Genomic DNA, 18,747 nt, shown 5'->3' with positions numbered 1-18,747 from the left:
GCACTTCACCAATTAGCTGCTGAATGTACTTTTCTCCCTCTGCTTACTTTTGTCCCGCTTCATTAAATCCATTGTTATTTTAAATACATTCATCTTCCCCCATTCCACGACCTGGATTTCAACAATACCTCTAATATGCAAGACTGTACAGAAATGCAACTGGAGTGAACCCTTTTCTGCCTTTCAGTGAGCAATTGCCACACTAAAAATTATTATTATTATTATTATTATTATTGAGGCGACTGTTTTGCCCCTGGAGTCATGATTTAGACAACGTAAGGTCGCCATCTACTGGGCAGCCAGAGTTGACATGGATGATCATTCAACAATATGTTGCGAAAGAGATCAGTTCAACTCAAGAAACTACAATAATAGAAGAACCCACAGACCCACAATGCAGTGCGTCCTCTAATTGAAATTCAGAAGAGTGGATTCAATGAAAACTATGGCAAATAAATAGGATATATGGGATTAATAAAGGACTTGCTGATGGTGATATTAGTAATAAAATCACTAGTGTTGTAGATGATGACGTCACTATTAGCTCACTATAATGGTATTGCTGTTGTTGATGATGTTATTGGAATTATTCTTGGTCTAATACACAGACAGCAGCAGGGAGACTCTCCCTGTCTTCGGTAACGCGGTTAACAGCCTCGGTCGTTGGCTTCCTCCCATTTTGTGTGCAGCTGGACCGCACACCGACCGCACGGCTCCCGAATTTGCCGCCTGACCACAGACAGTCCAGGTTGACAGAGGACACAGCGGTTCACAACGTCAGAAGGACGCATAAAGCGGATGATTGGAGTTAGAGCAAAGTGCAGACAGGAAGCCGCGTCTGCACAACTTTCCCTTCCATGATCTCCAACGCACGCCATAATGGAGCGGAGTTATGGCCAAGTCCCGGGTCGGCTGTGGCTCTCGCCGATTGGCATCTGGTATTTTTTGGTATTATGTGTCGCACCTGTAATGTTGCACCCGCAGTGTTTGGACTTTAAGCCGCCCTTTCGACCGCTGAGGCAGCTGGAGTTTTGCGTCATGTACAAGGAGTTTGGCTGCTGTGATTATCAGAAAGACCAGGAACTAATGGCAAAGTACTATCAGATTATGGATAATTTCGATTATTATGGATATGCCAACTGTGCTGGGTTCGTCCAGGAGCTGCTCTGCCAGGTAGGCATGCGTGGACAAAGGTCGCTTGGCTTAGTCCAAAACGTCTCCATCATGCGCCAGCAGCCTGACAAACAGCAAAAACATGCGCCAGTAGCCAGACCAAACAGGATAAACATTGACTCTTAAAAAAACAGAAATCTATCATGTGTAAAAACCATTTGTGTCATTTACACTGGGGACCTTGGGGACATGTCCCCACCCCATTTATAATAGCCTAGCTAATTCTGTCCCCATCACGTTTTGTAAGCAAGATTTTCTGAAAAATAGCTTGCACCAAGGAATGTTAACCAACAAATGAAGATGCTTTGAGAAAGGTTTATTTATACTGCAAGAAAACATGCAATGCAGTTTAAATATACAAGAAACAAATGTGCATTGTCCAAAAAAACGTTGCTAAAAAAGCTACTGATAACTGTATTATAGTCTATTTGTTTGTTCATGAATTTTCACTTGCAAGATGAATTTTTTGTTTCCCTTTCGATATATAAAGACCACCATTTCCACCACAAAGCCATGCAGAAAATGTCTCCACAATGCAGGAAATTAAGTCTTTAAGGCTCCAATTTTCTGGGGGAGGACCCCCAAACCCCCACTCAAATATTTTATCATTTCCTATTTCTTCAAAATAGCGTTAAAGAATCTTCTTGTCTTGTTCTGGTGCATCTTCACATCTCGTGACCCAAGTGTATCGTCTCTCCCCTAATCTGAGCCCTTGTGTCCCCACCACGCAAAGTGACGCTCTGGGTAAAAACACTTCATGAATACCAAAACATTTCATCAGAATAATATGATCATACAGTAAAAATATACAATATTATGGCCACTTTTCATCAGGTACACTGATGAGCTGAATTAAGGTAAAGGTCTACCCTCACAGATGTAAGCAGAGGGAGAGAAGGTGTTAAAGCTTTGACACCTAAGATGTTGATTTAGCAACAGGGGCTGCAATTTATTATCAGGCAGATGTACCCAATAACAGTTTCACCATGAGCTTCCCAATCTGTTGGATTAGATTCCGGACGTTGTGTTTTTTTCTAGATGTGATGTATGTTCTTCATATGGGGAAAGACCAATTAGTCTCATTATTGGAAATTGATCATCATCAAATACTTGTTGTCCTGCTGATTATGCTTTTTTCTTTTTTGTTAAAAAATGCTTGCCCTTTGTGTGTTAAGACATTAACATAAAGTTGTGTTCTAAATATCCGTTAATCTTACACAAGCAAAAAGAAAATACATTACTACATTTGTCTGCAGGCATACAACATGAAACTTTTATATTACAATACTCTAACCTTAGTATTCTGTGCTTTCTGGTCTAGCTTAGAGACATTAGCTGACCCCACAAGTGTTCACTGACCTTCCAGCTCTAGTTATTTCTCCTTATTAGGGAGACAACAGTTTAACTGATAATGTAGAGACAGTAGCCCAGGCATCAGTTCTCTGGGAATCTTAAGGTTGAGTCTTACAAGAATGTTTACAAGAACTGACAGATTAGAGTACAACTCATGGGTAGTGATAGATTCCAAGTCTAAATTCCGAGTCTAAATATCAGATAGATTTGTTGTTCTAGGTTAAGGCCAGCTAAATGACCTAATAGGGAAACCTACAGGCACTAGGGGGGAAGACAGAAACATAAAATGGATCAAGAGATGTTCTCCTTCAGATTTGGTGTTGCCATTTGATGTGTTCACATGTTGTATGCTGCCACTGTCTCTCCTCGGCCGGGCTCAATAAACCATGCTATGTTGTATGTATGTCTTCATGAGTCTCTGAAACTTCTTCACACCTGAACCTGGCTCACAGTATTTCTTCAACGTTTTTATGATTATTGCCGTGTTTGCTGGATGTGTAAAAGTAAAGACTATCAAGTTAAAAGGGGACGACACGTCAGTGTTTACATATTGTGTCAGTTCTCAGCTTGTTTATGCTACCACAAAACAGTGCAGTCCTCATCGCTCTTCTCCATCTGTCCAGGTATGCTCTCCCTATGCAGCTCACCTCTTCGATGCTGAGGACCCGAGCACCCCGGTCAGGACCATCCCCGGCCTCTGTCCTGACTACTGCTCCCAGTTTTGGAAGAAGTGCAGCTCCACCATCCCTTTCCTGTCTGATGACCCACACATAGCCACAGTCAAAAAAGACCAGACACGTCTCTGCCAGTACCTGGAGCTAGACGACGTGGACTACTGCTACCCACACCTCCTCAGCAACCAGAAGCTCACCAAAAACCTGGGCCAGGTTCAGTCAGACTCAGACGGCTGTCTTCAGCTGTGCCTTGAAGAAGTTGCAAACGGGCTGCGGAACCCGCTAGCGATGGTGCACGCCAAAGACGGCACACATCGGTTCTTTGTGGCAGAACAGGTGGGCTTGGTGTGGACATACCTTCCTGACCGGTCCAAACTGGAGAAACCATTTTTGAATATTACTAAAGCAGTGTTAACTTCATCATGGGAAGGTGACGAGAGAGGCTTTCTGGGACTGACCTTTCACCCCAATTACAAGTACAACGGAAAGCTGTATGTGTATTACTCTGTGGAAGTTGGTTTCGATGAGAGGATCCGGATCAGTGAGTTCCATGTGTCAGCCAACGACATGAATGTGGTGGATCACACCTCTGAGCGGTAGGTATGGACTGTCGATCCAGGTTAGCAACATTGAAACATTTAAAACTCGGCATGCAGCCAGAGAAATAAACTCTCATGAGGATTTATACCTGGTCCTTTGTCTTTTTTGTCATGTGTCCATCCAGGGTTATTCTGGAGATTGATGAACCAGCATCAAACCACAATGGAGGGCAACTTCTATTTGCAGATGATGGCTACCTGTACATTTTCACAGGGGATGGTGGAATGGCAGGAGACCCATTCGGGAAATATGGGAATGCCCAGAACAAGTAAGATGTCCACTTAAGATTTCCAAAAGTAGACACCCTTAAATGATCTGAAGTAACAAAGGATGTACCCGACTTAAGAAAATGTAGCAAAGAACCATATGTAGGACTTTGCATGACTCCTGTTTTACTTTGTTTTAATTTAAAGACAGTAATTCTATGTGTCTATACATTTAAGATAAAATGAGATATTTTCCATATTGCCACTTCAGGTCAGCTCTATTGGGTAAAGTTCTCCGCATTGATGTGGATAACAATGAGAGAGGCCCGTTGTACAGAATTCCTCCAGATAACCCCTTCATACACGAGCCGGGGGCACGACCTGAGATTTATGCTTACGGTGTCCGCAATATGTGGAGGTGTTCTGTGGACCGAGGTGACCCTCGTACCAAAGAGGGCAAAGGGCGCATCTTCTGCGGGGATGTGGGCCAGAACAAGTTCGAAGAGATAGACATCATCGAGAAAGGTCGGAACTACGGCTGGAGAGCCAAAGAGGGCTTCTCCTGCTACGATAAGAAGCTGTGTGCTAACAACACGCTAGGTAGGCATGCTTTGGTGATTACAGTCAAGTGGTTTGAAAACACCCATTGTTACTTTCCTTCAAACGCAGACAGCAGTGTTGGTCTCCAATAGTGTTTGCGTGATGAAGGGCCAAGATTCGGGAGTTTTTCATTACACACAAACACCATGGCAGCTCTCTTCTGTATCTTTTCTTGTCTGGATGTAATTAGCTTTTGTAGTGTTTTGTTGGAAGCTGTAGAATCTTGGCCCGTGGTATAAATGGCGACCAACTTATTTGTTGCCGCTACAATGTAAAGGACATGAACTCATAATAAAAACTAATCCAAATGGCCACGAGGCCACTTTCTCTTCGGAAACAGCCATTTAAAAAATAACTTTTGAGGTTAATGGAGATTAAAACACTTTTTAAACACCATTTACTAAACAAGAGAAAAAATACATAGATAAAATATGCATAGATTAGATTTTGATTACTTTGGGCATATAATCATTAGGCATCATCACATGGACTTTGACTTACCCTTGAGAGATATGCTCTGCTTTTAAATTTCTTGGCTTCATTGTAAAGAAATGACTAACAGAGCTAAAGGAGAAACTCAGTAACACCAATACCAAATGACTTTTGAATTTTTTCACAGATGATGTCTTGCCTATTTATGCGTACCCTCACAAAATGGGCAAGTCAGTGACCGGTGGCTATGTGTACCGAAGCTGTGAATACCCCAACCTGAATGGCATGTATATATTCGGAGACTTCATGAGTGGGTAAGGTTTAATCCGGTAAATAGCACATTTTCTTTGCTGAAAAACCCCACCAACCTCTGAAGCTTGTGTTTTTGTCAGGAACAGGACAGCAATGAAATATTTTTGAGGAATGGCAACAATGTGATGTCAGACCATAATCTGATAACTGAAAAGATACCTGGTGTTTGTTGGATGCCTGCAGTACCTGCATTTGAGGATTTCAGAATAACATGACTTGTGTGAACTAGTTTAATTCATAGATTATCTAAATGATTATCAGGATATTTTGACACTGTGGTATTCATTGATGCTTTTACTGAATACTTCTTCCACCACTGCTGTACAGTAGAGGTTCATGTAGGTTCTCTAAGGATGTTTAAAAGTAAAAGCAAGTCCAGTTGCCCTTGATTTTAACCTTCATTGGATAACTATGACCTGGATGACTGAGAATCTTCATAGACATGTTTAAAAGTACTTTGGGAAATGTAGGAAAGCATAAACTGAAGTACAAGTAGACAAAATTGGTTGGTAATGCTTCACCATAAAATAATGGTGCACTGCACATTAGAGATTGTAGATCTGATTCCTTTTCCAGGCGCTTGATGAGTCTGCGGGAGGACAGAAACACAGGGCAATGGAAATACAATGAGATCTGTATGGGCATGGGCCTGACCTGCGCCTTCCCCGGCCTCATCAACAACTACCACAAGTACATCATCTCCTTTGCAGAGGATGAAGCTGGTAACACATGCACAGCCTCACACTGCACTAGCTGTCATTTGGAAATGTGTAACGTCCTCCCGATGTAATGTTTTGTTCTTTCCATCAGGCGAGTTGTACTTCATGTCGACGGGAATACCGAGCGCTACGTCACCTTCAGGAGTCGTTTATAAAGTGGTGGACCCCTCAAGGTGAGTACTATAATCACTAGTTTGCTTCCTTCTTATGTCACCATCGTAACACAAAGAAAACTTGTGTGATTTGCCATCACACAATAACTGCTCCCTGTGTGTAGAGTTTGTACAGTTCTATTTCTGTTTCTTGGAAAACACACATCTGTTCATAATTAGAAACACAGGCATGTCATTCTTGTCAGTGAGACCGAGGGATGTGCAGTATCATGATCATAACTGGCATAGATGTGAGCTTAGGGCTGTGTTTTCTCAGCACTAGTGGGATAACTTTCTGCTGAATGAGGACGTTATACTGCCTGTCTCTGTTTTGGTAAAGAAGGGAAATGAAGCAGTATTGGCAGTAGTGTGAAAGGCCTAAATCTCCCTCCTCTGACATTGCTTCAGACAGCTCTTGGCTCCCTCTGCATTTCTCTCAGCACTAGATGGTTGTGTCACCTAATTTGTTTCCCAGCCATCAAGCTCATTGGAACTGTTCCTCACCACTGTTGTGACTCGAGCTGGAAGTGCAACATGCAACAATATTTCATTCTGTTGTTGTTTTTCAGACGCGCTTCACCGAGACAATGTCACTACGACCCTCTTCCTGTCAGAGTGAAAAGTAACCTCATCAAGTTTGTTCCACAGGAAAGTGAGTCAATTCAGAAACACTTTGACCTCACTACCTGCTATAAAACAAATGAAATCTGTGACATTAATTTGTTTATGTTAATGTGTGGTTTTTTTCATCATTATTCAGCATTAATTGGCGTTGAGCCACCAAGCAAAAACAAGCCTGAGCCACAACCCACAGAGTCCTATGACTGGCTCCAAGATCTCATTGACAGTCTAGGTGAATTAGGACCAGACCCTACCACCCCTTTGCCAACCACAACTACCACCAAACCACCCAGACATTCGAGGCGGAAAGGCCGACGTAGGAAGGGCAAATCCAGAGCAGAGAGTGCGCCCGAGCTCCAGAATGGAGCAGTGAGGCTGGTTGGGGACGAAGAAGGCCGCAGTGACCACGGACGGGTGGAGATCTACGTTAACGGGGAGTGGGGCACCGTGTGTGACGACCTATGGACCACGAAGAACGCTGTAGTGGTTTGCCGGCAGCTAGGTTTTCGGTACGCTCTGAAGGCAGCCAAGAACTCAGAGTTCGGGGAGGGGAAGGATCTGCGGATTATTCTCGATGATGTTCAGTGTGAAGGGACAGAGTCCAGTCTGCTGGAGTGCCGACATGCCGGCGTGGGGACGCATAACTGTGCCCATTACGAAGACGCTGGGGTGATCTGTGGCAACTCGGACTATGTTGTGGAAGTCTAAATGTTTGACTACTATGAAGTCTGACCAAATTATCATTAACTAAACCTTAAAATTCACCCTTAATTTAAAACAGTTCAAAACTTGTATGTCAATATGGAGAATATTCTTATTCCCATGACTGTGCACACCAAACATAGCCCTTTGTGCCATGATATTTCCAGCAGGTAAAATGGAGTTAAATAGTATAAAAGTGATCTTAAATTTCTGGATTTTGTCGTCAGTCCATCACTAGGCGGAAAAACAAAGGGACATTCTTGGAGCAGTGCAACCACAATACGTAGTGCTTTGAATAAGGGGCATGGAACAAATCTTACAATAGAAGAAAGTTCAGGATTATAATCTGAAGCAGGAGGTGATTTAGGTTGAGGCAAATTATTTCATCAAAGCATTATTAGATAGCCTGCCCTAACTGCTGGAATGATTATATCTAACACTTTAACCATATCCCAGGGTGGGGGGTCTCCTACTTGCCAGTAATTGGCACAAATCACTCACACAGGTAAATGTTTATGTAAGATTTTATTTTTAATTTGTCCTTACAGACTTTTGAATGTTTAATTTGAATGTATGTTTGGCACTATTGTATTTGCCTCCTCAGTGATTTGTTACTGTAACAAACTTAAGGGTCTGAATGCCACTCTTCCTAACGTTTTAAATGTTCAATACCCACTGACTGAATGAATGTATGGTTGTAGCATGATTATTATTTTGGTAAATGATATTAATAAAAGCTTTGTAGTTTCTTCTGGCTTCCTCCCAAACTAGACCCAACAGGTAGGTCTGACATACCGCGACATATAGCACTGTTTTATGAGATTACAACATGTAGACCTATTGAAAAGAAGACAACGTTTGGAAATGCTTTATAAATTGTTTTCACATCTTGGCTTTATTGACAGCAAAATAACACAGTTATACAATAAAACAATATCATGTAGCTGAAACGTAAGGACGTGCTGGCGAAGCTTGTGTTTGTTTGTAATGTTAGCCAATTTGGCCTGTTTTAGCATGACAGCCTGCACGTTCTGCTTCAGCCATTTTAACATTAGAGCACCGCAAACTGTATGTTGTTATTCTGAAGCGTTAATGTGACATGTTCTGACCATACTGTAACGTTATATAAAAAGGTTACGACATAACTTTAATAACTTCTAGCTTAAAGTTAATTAAAGCGTCGAGAAAAAATAACGTATAACTTATAATAACGTCACTGTCTAGGGTTTCGCACTGCTGTCGTTTGGTTGTTAGTGTTTTATCATAGTCTACTGCTTAGTTAGCTTGAGGTTGGTGTTCAACTTACCTACTAGCGAACAAAATTCAAACTTGTCGTATGAGTATACCGAGTGGACAGCTAATAATAAGAAAGAAGAAAAAGAAAAGAAATGGTCGGATCAACACCATTGGCTCCATAGCTCAGTGGTTAGAGCACTGGTCTTGTAAACCAGGGGTCGCGAGTTCGATCCTCGCTGGGGCCTTGTGAATTTTCCGCAGCTCCAGCTGCTTTTTGTCAGTATAGCAGGAAGCTTGAATTGTTCTAAAGGTTAGCGCGCACGTCCACATTGAGTTCTGACTAAACAAAGGCGGCTCTGTACTGGCACCTTCTGGACTTTAGCAGAATTGGATTCTCTTTTAAATGTTTAAATATTTCATGATGATTCGCGTCTGAAATTATTATCAAAACATCAACTTAAAAATAAGTAATAGACAAGTAAAGTGTAAATGACAAGCCTTTTATTCTAACCCATTAGTGCTTGTTTGAGCGGTCTTTCCTCTGTGTTCTGTTCTGTCATTGATATGCTGAGCATCACATCTCAGGGGCTGTAGCCAGGCTTACAGCCTGCCAATGTGTGGCCCTTGGCTCTGTTTCTTACCTTGGTTCTTTCCATCCAGCCTGATATCCTAAAGGTCATAATTAAACAATTTTGGTTGCTTTGGTGTGGAATGGTCGTGTATATTTCCTGGAATTCTCTTCTGAATTGTTCCCCCTCCCCAGTTGTCCCTTCCTGCCACAGTGTGAGTCCAGTTTAGTGTAATTTGAATTATAAGAAGGAGAGTATAAAACACACACACACACACACCTACAAAAATATAAAGGATACCACAATAAATGATGCAAGACAGCAGGTGACTGGGTCCCACAAAATCAATGCAATACCCATAAGCAAATAACATCACTCTGCCTCATACATCCCCAATAACTAAAAATAGTTAACGTCATAAGCTTTTACGGCAGTGTGTGTAAAAGTTGACTACATGTTGAATTCAATGACAGAATGTACCCTCTCTTAAGAAAATGCAATTTAAAAAAAACAGATTCAAAGTTGTTATTGTCTTTGGGTCAAAGCAGATTGTACATACAGGTTGGAAACCTAAACTACTAAAAAGCACATAATTAGCATGCAACATTATCAAATCTTGGCATTTCAAAAAAACAAAACAAACAAACAAACAAAGCAGGTGAACAGCCAGCTGAGAGCATGACCATCATGAGGTAGCTCTTCCTAGTATTTGGCAGTTTGCTACAGTAAGTGTGACCTGCCACCAGGTGGCAGTGCTGTTTCATTCAAAATTCTCTCCGCTGCTTCAGCCTCAAGCCTTTTCACGGTTTGTGATTTGGGTAAAGTAGATTAAATGAAGTCTGGACTATTAGATGTGTGTTTGCCTTTTGTACAACCAGAGGACAAAAGAACTGACAGATAATTTTAGAGATTTTTTGATCAATAATATGGGTCTCTTTGTTAGTCTGGGTGACATGACACGAAACCTTGATGCAATTAAATCAGTTGTTTGCTTAAATTAAATCTCTCTAGAAATGCTGGTATCTGCAAAATGTCAGCTCTTCAGGAGCTAAGAGCAGCTACCGAGCATTTGTCAGTTTAGCCTTTGCTGTTTCAAAGGGTTTAAGATATTTTCAACCGACTGAAAACCCTCTAATCCTTTAATTGAAGTGAAAACACAAAGATCACCAAACGTGGGTTTAAGAGGTTTTCACTTCACAGCATGTTACAAACCATGTGAGGGTCTGTGGCTTGTGGTGTAGAACCTCAGTGCCGCCACTTGCCGCCATTTCTGAGGCCCTGAACTGCCTCCTGTCAGCAGAACATAATCCTGTTTCACGTTTGATATCAGTCAGGAGCTCGGGAGCAGATGGCGACCTCACTCTTTCTTTTTAGTTTCTTTTCTCGACGCTTCTTACTGAAATCTTCCCAACGAGATATACGTTCTTTATGGAGAGAAATGACAAGAACAATTTCCACCATTCTTCCAATATGCCTGACTTAACATCATCTTCTGAACTACTTTCAGATGGCTTCACACATAAACGTATTAATAATTTAATTTATAGTATTATTTGTCTATCTCTTTAAATGTCTGTCTTATATTTTATGCATACACTATGCAGTTAAATTCTGTTTCTTTGAAGTAAGTCTCTTAAAGTAAAATATAAGCTGCTCTGAGTAATGAGAAGTTCGCCTCGCGGGGGATCTCCACCCAGTCCAAACCTTCTGCATATCTTGTCCTTCTCTCTTCTCCCAAATATTAGCTTTCATGCCCCACCCCTTTCTCTGCCCGAGCCGGCTAGAGTGGCATCCCGACTCCACAGGAAACGCCTGGAATTTGCACCTCCTCCTGTCAGGGTTGATTATCAGTGGAGCCATCAGTGTGTGTGTGTGTGTGTAGAAGAGAAAATGTGTTTCAGCCCAGCATATTTTCATTATAAAACAAATCGGCACATCTGTTGTAAATATACCTTCATTTATGAAAATAATCGACAAGATTGATTTATATGTTGTTACATGTTCAGTGTGTGTACTCTTTCATGCAATGTTACAATTTACCTAAAGAATGCGTTTTCTATAGTAATAACAATAATAATAATAATAATATTATTAATTTGCATTTGTTTAGCACATTTCCCCAAGGACACATTGCACATAGGGAGGCAGACAAGAACGTAAAATGATAGAATCAACGTTTGTTGGGGAGAACAGACTAATTAAGTCCTTAGGCCTTAATGGAGAGGCTGCCACACTGAAAGCAGGTGACGAGCAGACCTGTGTCTGAGGACTGCAGATTCCGGGGTGGGGTATACGGGTGGCTGATAGGTACTAGGGGGGGAAAGGTATGCAGAGATTTGTGGGTAAGAAGGAGGATTTCGTACAAGATCTTGACCAGGAGCCAATGAAGATGGATGAGGGTGTGGGTGATGTGCTGCCAGGGCTTGGTGCGGGTCAGTACACACGGCATCTGAGCTCTGCACATACTGGAGCCAGGGCAGGGCTCTGTTGCAGAAGGGTGTTGAAGGCATGGATGAGGGTCTCTCCCGCAGAGTCTGTGAGTGATGGCCACAGAGTCTGGAGATGGTTTTGAGTTGGTAGAAAGCAGATTTGGTGATGCATTTGATGTGTGACTGAAATCAGAGGGTGTAGTCTAGAATGAAACCCAGGTTGTGGACTTGAGGGGATTGGCTGAAACTACAAAGCGTTGGTCTGTCTCTCAGTACATTCTGACTTCAGTACCCTGTATGTGGGTCTCAACTCAACAAATGTATAGTTTCTTTTTAAAAAAGGCTCACTATGCTGCCTCACCTTGTTAGCTTTTCAAAATAAATGCAAAGATGTTACAAAATTAAAGACAATTCTATTATAAATGCTCATTTTAAAAATAAACAGACTGCACCAATTGGATAACAATCTGAATAAGTCTTATTTCTTCCAGGAACAACTGCAGAGCCAAGACTCTTGGCTAAAGCTAATAAGAGCAGCCATAAGATGGACGCTTCTAATGCCGTATTAGGTTACCCATGGCCTCACACATGCATTTTCACTATGGTCTTTTCCATTCACAGGTCCCTCCATATGGACAGGAGCCTGACCCTATTAATAGGCAGAGAGGTGACGCAGTGAACAGTGAACAGACACCATCGGGTCATTGAGCAGAGATGGAGGCTCCAGCCGGGAGACACTTTGTCTCCTTTGTCGCCTGTGGATCCCTAACACCCACCAGAACCACTGAGGCACAAACATCCGTACATCTCAAATTAAAACTCCTTTCTACCATAATCTCTGAATATGAATATATATGTATATATATTTATATATATTTAATATCTTCAGTACCATTTTGGTAACTCTTCAAACATGATCCCCTCCTTCAGATGGGCTATCCTAAAATTGGAGTCACGATTTCCTGTGTGAAGGCCTCTGAGTGCAAAGGGTAGCTACATAAGGATCAACACAAGGTACGGTTACTCACCCCCACCCCTTAAGAGTTCCTTTGAATGGTGTGAACAGCACACCATAATTTTAAATCATCAATGTAACAGGGAAAGGCAAATAACCACAGCGAGAAATCATCCTCTTATAGGACTTAAGAAGTATTTATAGAATGGAATTGCTAACCTCTTTTGGTTGGACGTGGAAAAGCATTATGTAAAGTGAGCCCCATTTTCCTCAGTTAGCCCCTCTGAGCTGGTTTTGGAAATAACTTTCGGATGTACTTTCTCTCCCGGTGCCATGATCAACAATGTGTTAAGTCTCAGTCCAAGTTTGTGTCCCCAAATTCACTCCATGCATTTATTTTGGCGGGTCAATCGTACGCGTTGTCATGCCAGTAACAAAATAAAGATGAAAGCCCTCGAGTGATTTGTGGCAGTTTGTGTTTGCTGGTAGCTTCATTTCCAGTCATCGTTGATCAGCTCCCTTTACGAGCCTGGGTAAACTCAGTCAACAGAGGCAAAGGCACGATTGCGCGTTGTGTCAATTCATGACCTATCTCGGCACATACTAACACTTCTCCTCTATTCCCTCCCTACAACACCTTAATAGACCTCAGATGGCAAACGTTTGTTTCTCATTTATCTTAAACAACAGTTTTTTCTCTTTCTATCCCTCAGCCTAATTTCTCAGTTCACATTTTACAGGTAAACTACAAACTCGCCAGCACTGCAAAGCCTTGTTTCTCTATTCATCCAGGCATGTTGTACTCTATTGACCCTTGACCGCCGTAAAAGCTGGACAAACACGCGACTCAAAGCAAAGATAATGAGGATAAACAAAACTGGCACTTAGTATGTGTGTGTGTGTGTGTGTGTGTGTGCTTATAGACTCTCAGCACAGATCTCTCAGACACAGTGGTCAGCATTTCGGCCGTTTTGGATCATAGCTTCAAGACAAAGGCCGGTCAAGAAGTTTAAACAAACTCCTGCAGTGTCTCTTTTGTCTGAGTGGCTGCTGTCCCTGCACAGCCAGGTGAGCCAGTGTGTGTGAGCAGTCAGTCTGAGTGAGCGTGTGGGCTCACTGATAACCTCTTGAGAAAACAAGGTTTTATGAAGTAAAGAGTCCACTAGACAATGAGCTAACGTTTGGTGGACAAGGTCCAGCTGGAGACTTAGTTCTCAGCACGGGAACACAAGGGAAGGGTAAATACAAGTTGTCTGAGAGCAAAGGGAGGTCAACTTCCTCCTCTGTTCCACTTCTATATATATATTTAAAAGAACTACAATATTTGGGCTGTGTCATGGATATGACAGTTGAAGTGGGTTTCTGTATGCCTGTTTTAGTTTTAACTGCTGCTTTCTCCTAATGTTGCTGTGTTTTTCACCCAGCTTCTGCTGTTCAAGAGTGGCTGTTATAAAAGATTTTTAAAATTAGCATTTGTCTAATCAGAACTGTTCAATAAAGCAAACTCCACTGCCATGGTTTTCAGTGGATTTTTTTCTGAGGACAGGAACTATGGCTTTGGAAATCAAATCAGAACCAGCTTCATCTGGTTGAAAAGGGCATAGGTACAAGCTCATGAGCAGTGGTCTGAATGGCTTCTGAATTCTGGGAAAAGTTCCTGCAGTGGAAAGTTAGTGTTTTTTTCAATACTTATAGAATGACATAGGAGTTTCTTCTAGTCAGTACTAAGCGTGGATATCTTAACGTTTGCCCATTTCCTTTGACAAAAATACGCAAATGTATTACTTGACCAAAATGTGTTTCTCTGACAAACACTGTTTTTTGTCAATTAGAAGGAAACTGCACAGAGACTTTATCATAATCGTAATCATGCTTTACTCAAAACCTAATCTGAACCTTTACCAAATTTTTTTCAACCCTTTTAATTTTAGATGAAAGGTGACTCCCCATAATTTGAGTTTTGCTCCTACATGTAACATGATAGTAGAAACCATGTTTGGCTTTTGTATGAAGGAGAACCTTACAAAAACATGACCTATATTATATACAATAATAATAATATGTTTGTAATTTCGTATTAGGTTATAGTGTACAGTTTTTGTGTAGTTTTCCAGCCCATACATAGTATGTGGCACTCTTCGCCCTTTCCAGCAGCAGCAGCTGTTTTCAGAGAAAAAGCTGTAAAAAGCCACTGTACCTACCTGCTGAGCAGCAAACAGCACAAAGACTAGCTGGTGAACATAGTGGAGCATTTAGCAGCTAAAAAGCCAGATATTTCCCTCAGGATGCGGTGAAGACCGAAGAAGAGAGCTAAAATGCGAGTCCATGGCATTTATCTTTCAACTAAACTTTTTCAACAGAATTTAAATGTCTTGTTTTAAAGTGCTGAACACCCCCCTCACACACACACAAATAAAGCCAAACACCTGAGATTCTTTATGGTAAAGCCAGTTTCCAGCAAGTAGAGAGTTTTTGGACAATGACTATGATAGCTCACAGATTCCTTGTCCCTTCGTGCGGTTACATCTCAGTTCAAATGCACTTCAGTATGTAAAACGTATCACATTTCAAATGGACTTCAGTACCTACAACAGTAAGTAAATGTATCATCGTAAGGAGGCAAAGTTTTGCACTTATTCTCTTAGTTCACTTAGTCTCCAGTAGTATGTTCAGTTCGGTGCAAAAGTAGCCTGTACAAGCCACTTATCTGCGAGTTATCACATTCTTATTCTTTCTGTATTTTTGATAAGCTTTTACGAGGAAGTAACATACTGTAAATCACAGCTGAGCTGACAACGGTGCTCTCAGTTACCAGTGAGGAGCTCCACCGCTGAAAGTTACTGATTCAGTGAATGATAACGGTGATCCAGTGTAGTCAGTTCACGTTCCTCTGGAGCCTGCCGGTGTGCCTATTCTGGATTGTTTACTTTGGGCTACGTTTTTTCCCCAGCGCAATGAGCAGAATTGAGTTGGTTTGTGTATGTGGCTAGATTACTCTCCAAAAATTGCTAAAATTATTTCATAAAATGTGGATGCTAAACTGTATTTATGTACGCCATCTTCGTCTGATAAACAGACCTGTTTTCAGTGGGACAGTAATCGTCGTCAATAACCAATCAGTTTCCCAAATTTTCAAAAGCCTGCAGCTTGTCTATAATTTGCTGTAAAAGATGTCAAGGAAGTAATTAGCTTGTTTTCCCCCCCAGAAAAACTGTAATAAAAAGCAATACAAAACAATCATAAGTGGAAACATGGAAAACAGATGTCTCTTCCATGGCACAGATGTTTTATACACGGGAACACGGTCTGAATGTGATTCTACAAAGCAGTGATGAGGAGGTAAGTGATCTCCTTATTGTAAGGGGTAATTGTACATAGAGGAAGGAAAAGTAGTGAGTTGTTTGTGTGCGTGTGCGGGTGTGTGCGCACGCGCATGCAGCAGTGAGAGAGGTTGGTCATTATAAATGTTTGTAGCGTGTCCTCTGAAAGCTAATGCAAATTGCTTTAATGTGGATGTGGATCAGACCTGAATGGACATTTTTGGATGTTTATATAAGAGCAAGACTGAGCTGGAGTAAAGCACATCCCCCTCAAGCCATTTACATTAGCTTCAGAGGGTTCCACTCAGCAACCTGCTCTGTATACAGGTATAATTACAGGGAAATAATAAAAAGTTTGCTTTCATTGGATGTCAGCACTGCTGAAGACGACTCTATGCAGTCTCAGGGACTAGAGCCAAGTCGGGGGGGGAGCAGAGGTCGCCATGGTCACTGCCCTAATACATATCACAACTACAGGCACGGTTGTTTCAGAGTTGTAGGTCAAAGATTCTTGTGGTTCAGACAGGTTTGAAGGTTATAATGGAAAAAGGGACTAAATGAGGCAGGTCAAAACTGTTCTGGAACATCCTTCCTTATTGTGTGTTTCTTATTTATGTAACCTTTGTCTGTTTTCTGAATTGTATGAATGTCTATAGACAAGTTTTAATGTGTTTTCTACAAAAGTTTACATTATTTCTTGAATTTTACAGTATAGAACAGCTCATTTATTGAGGGCACTTTCACTGCAGAAAAATAAATAAAACCTGATGTGATTCCGTTCAAAATTCAAAAAATGTTTTTCAACTTGACTTGTCATCGTCTCTGCCCCCCACTGCTGTACAGCCTGACAGAAGCAGCTGTGTATGTTGTGTGTGTGGCAGTGGTAGGTTGTGGTCGTGGGTGTGTATGGGGGGGGGGGGGGGGGGGGGGGGGGGGGGGGGGTGCTCAGAATGGCTTTTAGTTTCTGGTAAATACTGGCCTTTGAGCTCTGTGAGCTGCTCAGGACCTGGTTGGATAGCTTGCCACAGATGAAATAACACATCTTTTCATGACAAACTGCTGAATGTCTCATGATATATGCTTACAGTTTTAAATGTTACTTTTCTGGTGTTTCTTTTATGCTTTATTATCTCGTGAAGTCTTCTTGGCTACAAGCGCTTTATAGAGTACATAAAGATATTATGGCTCCCTGCTAAAGTACCTCGCAGCTCTACTTTTGGCCTGCACAGTCTACTAGTGATGTGGCCGTAAATCCCAAAGTAAACCATGTTGGCCACTCTGTGATCATCATAAGGAACACAACTCCCAACAGAAACATAAATCAGTTAAAACTCCAGAAAAGTACCCTTTAAAAGACCCTGTTCTCTCAGTCCTCATCAGTTTTCCCTGCCCCTCTTCTGTTATGGAGCCCCAACCAGAAGAAGCTGTGTTCTGCACCAGCTCAACTTAGTAGAGGGATATCTGTGAGAATGGTGAATTACAGTAGTCCAAGCAAGATAAGATAAAAGCAAGTACTACTAATATTTACTTCTTAAAGCTGTACACATGGATTTGTTATGATCACATTATTTATGATCAAAAATTAACTGCTAACAAAGCCAAGCATAAAGCACGTGCGACAACACAAGACACAGCAAACCAGCTAAGAGGTTATCACTTACTAGTCCATCAGAAAGAATGCTAGCTCGGTGTCTTTCTTGTAGTCTTTTATTTCATTAAGCTTTCACCCTTAGCCGTGAGCCTCTTGCTTGGTCACTCTTTTTCTCTTCTTAGCTTCCTCCTTCCATGTCCTCTTCGGTCTCTTCGCCTCTGTCATTAGTTAATGTTATGTCCATAGAGGCTGCTGAGCCTGGTTATGTTGCTTTCTTCCCCGGCTGCGACACGTCATGGCGCCGCCCTCCACCAGCTGTTATTTTATAACAGGTAGAAAAGTTATATAATGTTGCTCGGTCGCTCGGTATAAATCTTTAGTTGATTTTAGCAAACATACTAGATAACACACTTGGACACGTTACTGTAAGTCTAGCTTTGGCTAGCTTGCTACTCGGTCTCACACACCTCACCAATACACCCCTTACAGTTGTCTCAAGAATGTGTACCTATTTCCCTCAAACCACTATACCGCTAACCACTAATATTTCATCATCATGGATCCCTGCGTAAATTCAGGAGTGTCAGACTTCATCCAGCCAGAGGGAACGATCACCAACCGTCTGCAGCGGGCCAGTTGCTCCGCGATCTCCTGTCCCTAGTCTGCCCTGTAAGTGCCAGATCGGTACCGCCAGCAAGAGCCATTCTTCACATGTGCAAAATCTGTTCTGTCAGTCAAAGAAGGTTACCGCAAATCTGCCTATTCAAATCTGCCTATTCAAATCTAAATCTTTCATATCGAGATAACAATGTTTTTTAATCACTGGAGATTTAACTGTTCACTATGATGTAATATGACTATACTTATTAAAAACGTTAAAAAATGTAAGCAACACAAAGGAGGCACACACCCTGATGGTTAGGGTTAGGATAAGATGCTTTGGGAAGCTGTCAATGCATTTTATACTAACGTAGCTTGCTAGCTACCTAGCTACTAGCGCTTCCGGTCTAGACAGGGCGTCTCATTCAGACTAACACAGAGGTGTCTCATACGGACGTCAAAGGGTACCTTTTTACCAATTAACGATAATAAAGCGTAAGTAT

The 18,747-nt window shown here is 41.7% G+C and overlaps 1 protein-coding gene and 1 non-coding gene across 2 annotated transcripts; both read left to right on the top strand.

The window, feature by feature from the left end:
* The first annotated feature begins 604 nt into the window (after nt 1-604).
* hhipl1 (HHIP-like 1) lies at nt 605-8,293 on the top strand. Its single transcript, XM_046062888.1, has 9 exons — nt 605-1,173; nt 3,150-3,796; nt 3,925-4,068; nt 4,278-4,606; nt 5,226-5,352; nt 5,927-6,072; nt 6,161-6,242; nt 6,791-6,873; nt 6,982-8,293. Exons 1-9 carry the CDS (start codon nt 880-882, stop codon nt 7,548-7,550), a joined length of 2,421 nt encoding a protein of 806 aa, XP_045918844.1. The 5' UTR covers nt 605-879; the 3' UTR covers nt 7,551-8,293.
* Nucleotides 8,294-8,952: 659 nt separating this feature from the next.
* trnat-ugu lies at nt 8,953-9,025 on the top strand. The gene has a single exon. It is a non-coding gene; the product is annotated as a tRNA-Thr (tRNA).
* Nucleotides 9,026-18,747: the final 9,722 nt, after the last annotated feature.

This window comes from Micropterus dolomieu, linkage group LG11 (genome assembly GCF_021292245.1).
Source record: "Micropterus dolomieu isolate WLL.071019.BEF.003 ecotype Adirondacks linkage group LG11, ASM2129224v1, whole genome shotgun sequence".
NCBI lineage: Eukaryota > Metazoa > Chordata > Actinopteri > Centrarchiformes > Centrarchidae > Micropterus > Micropterus dolomieu.
This window is presented reverse-complemented; position numbering and strand designations above follow the sequence as displayed.

Bases quoted from the DNA above. Each gene is read 5' to 3' on its own strand.
- hhipl1 (XM_046062888.1), top strand. From the start codon at position 880: ATGGAGCGGAGTTATGGCCAAGTCCCGGGTCGGCTGTGGCTCTCGCCG. The intron at 1,174-3,149 runs GTAGGCATGCGT...CCATCTGTCCAG, and splicing joins TCCAGGAGCTGCTCTGCCAG to GTATGCTCTCCCTATGCAGC. The intron at 6,874-6,981 runs GTGAGTCAATTC...ATCATTATTCAG, and splicing joins CAAGTTTGTTCCACAGGAAA to CATTAATTGGCGTTGAGCCA.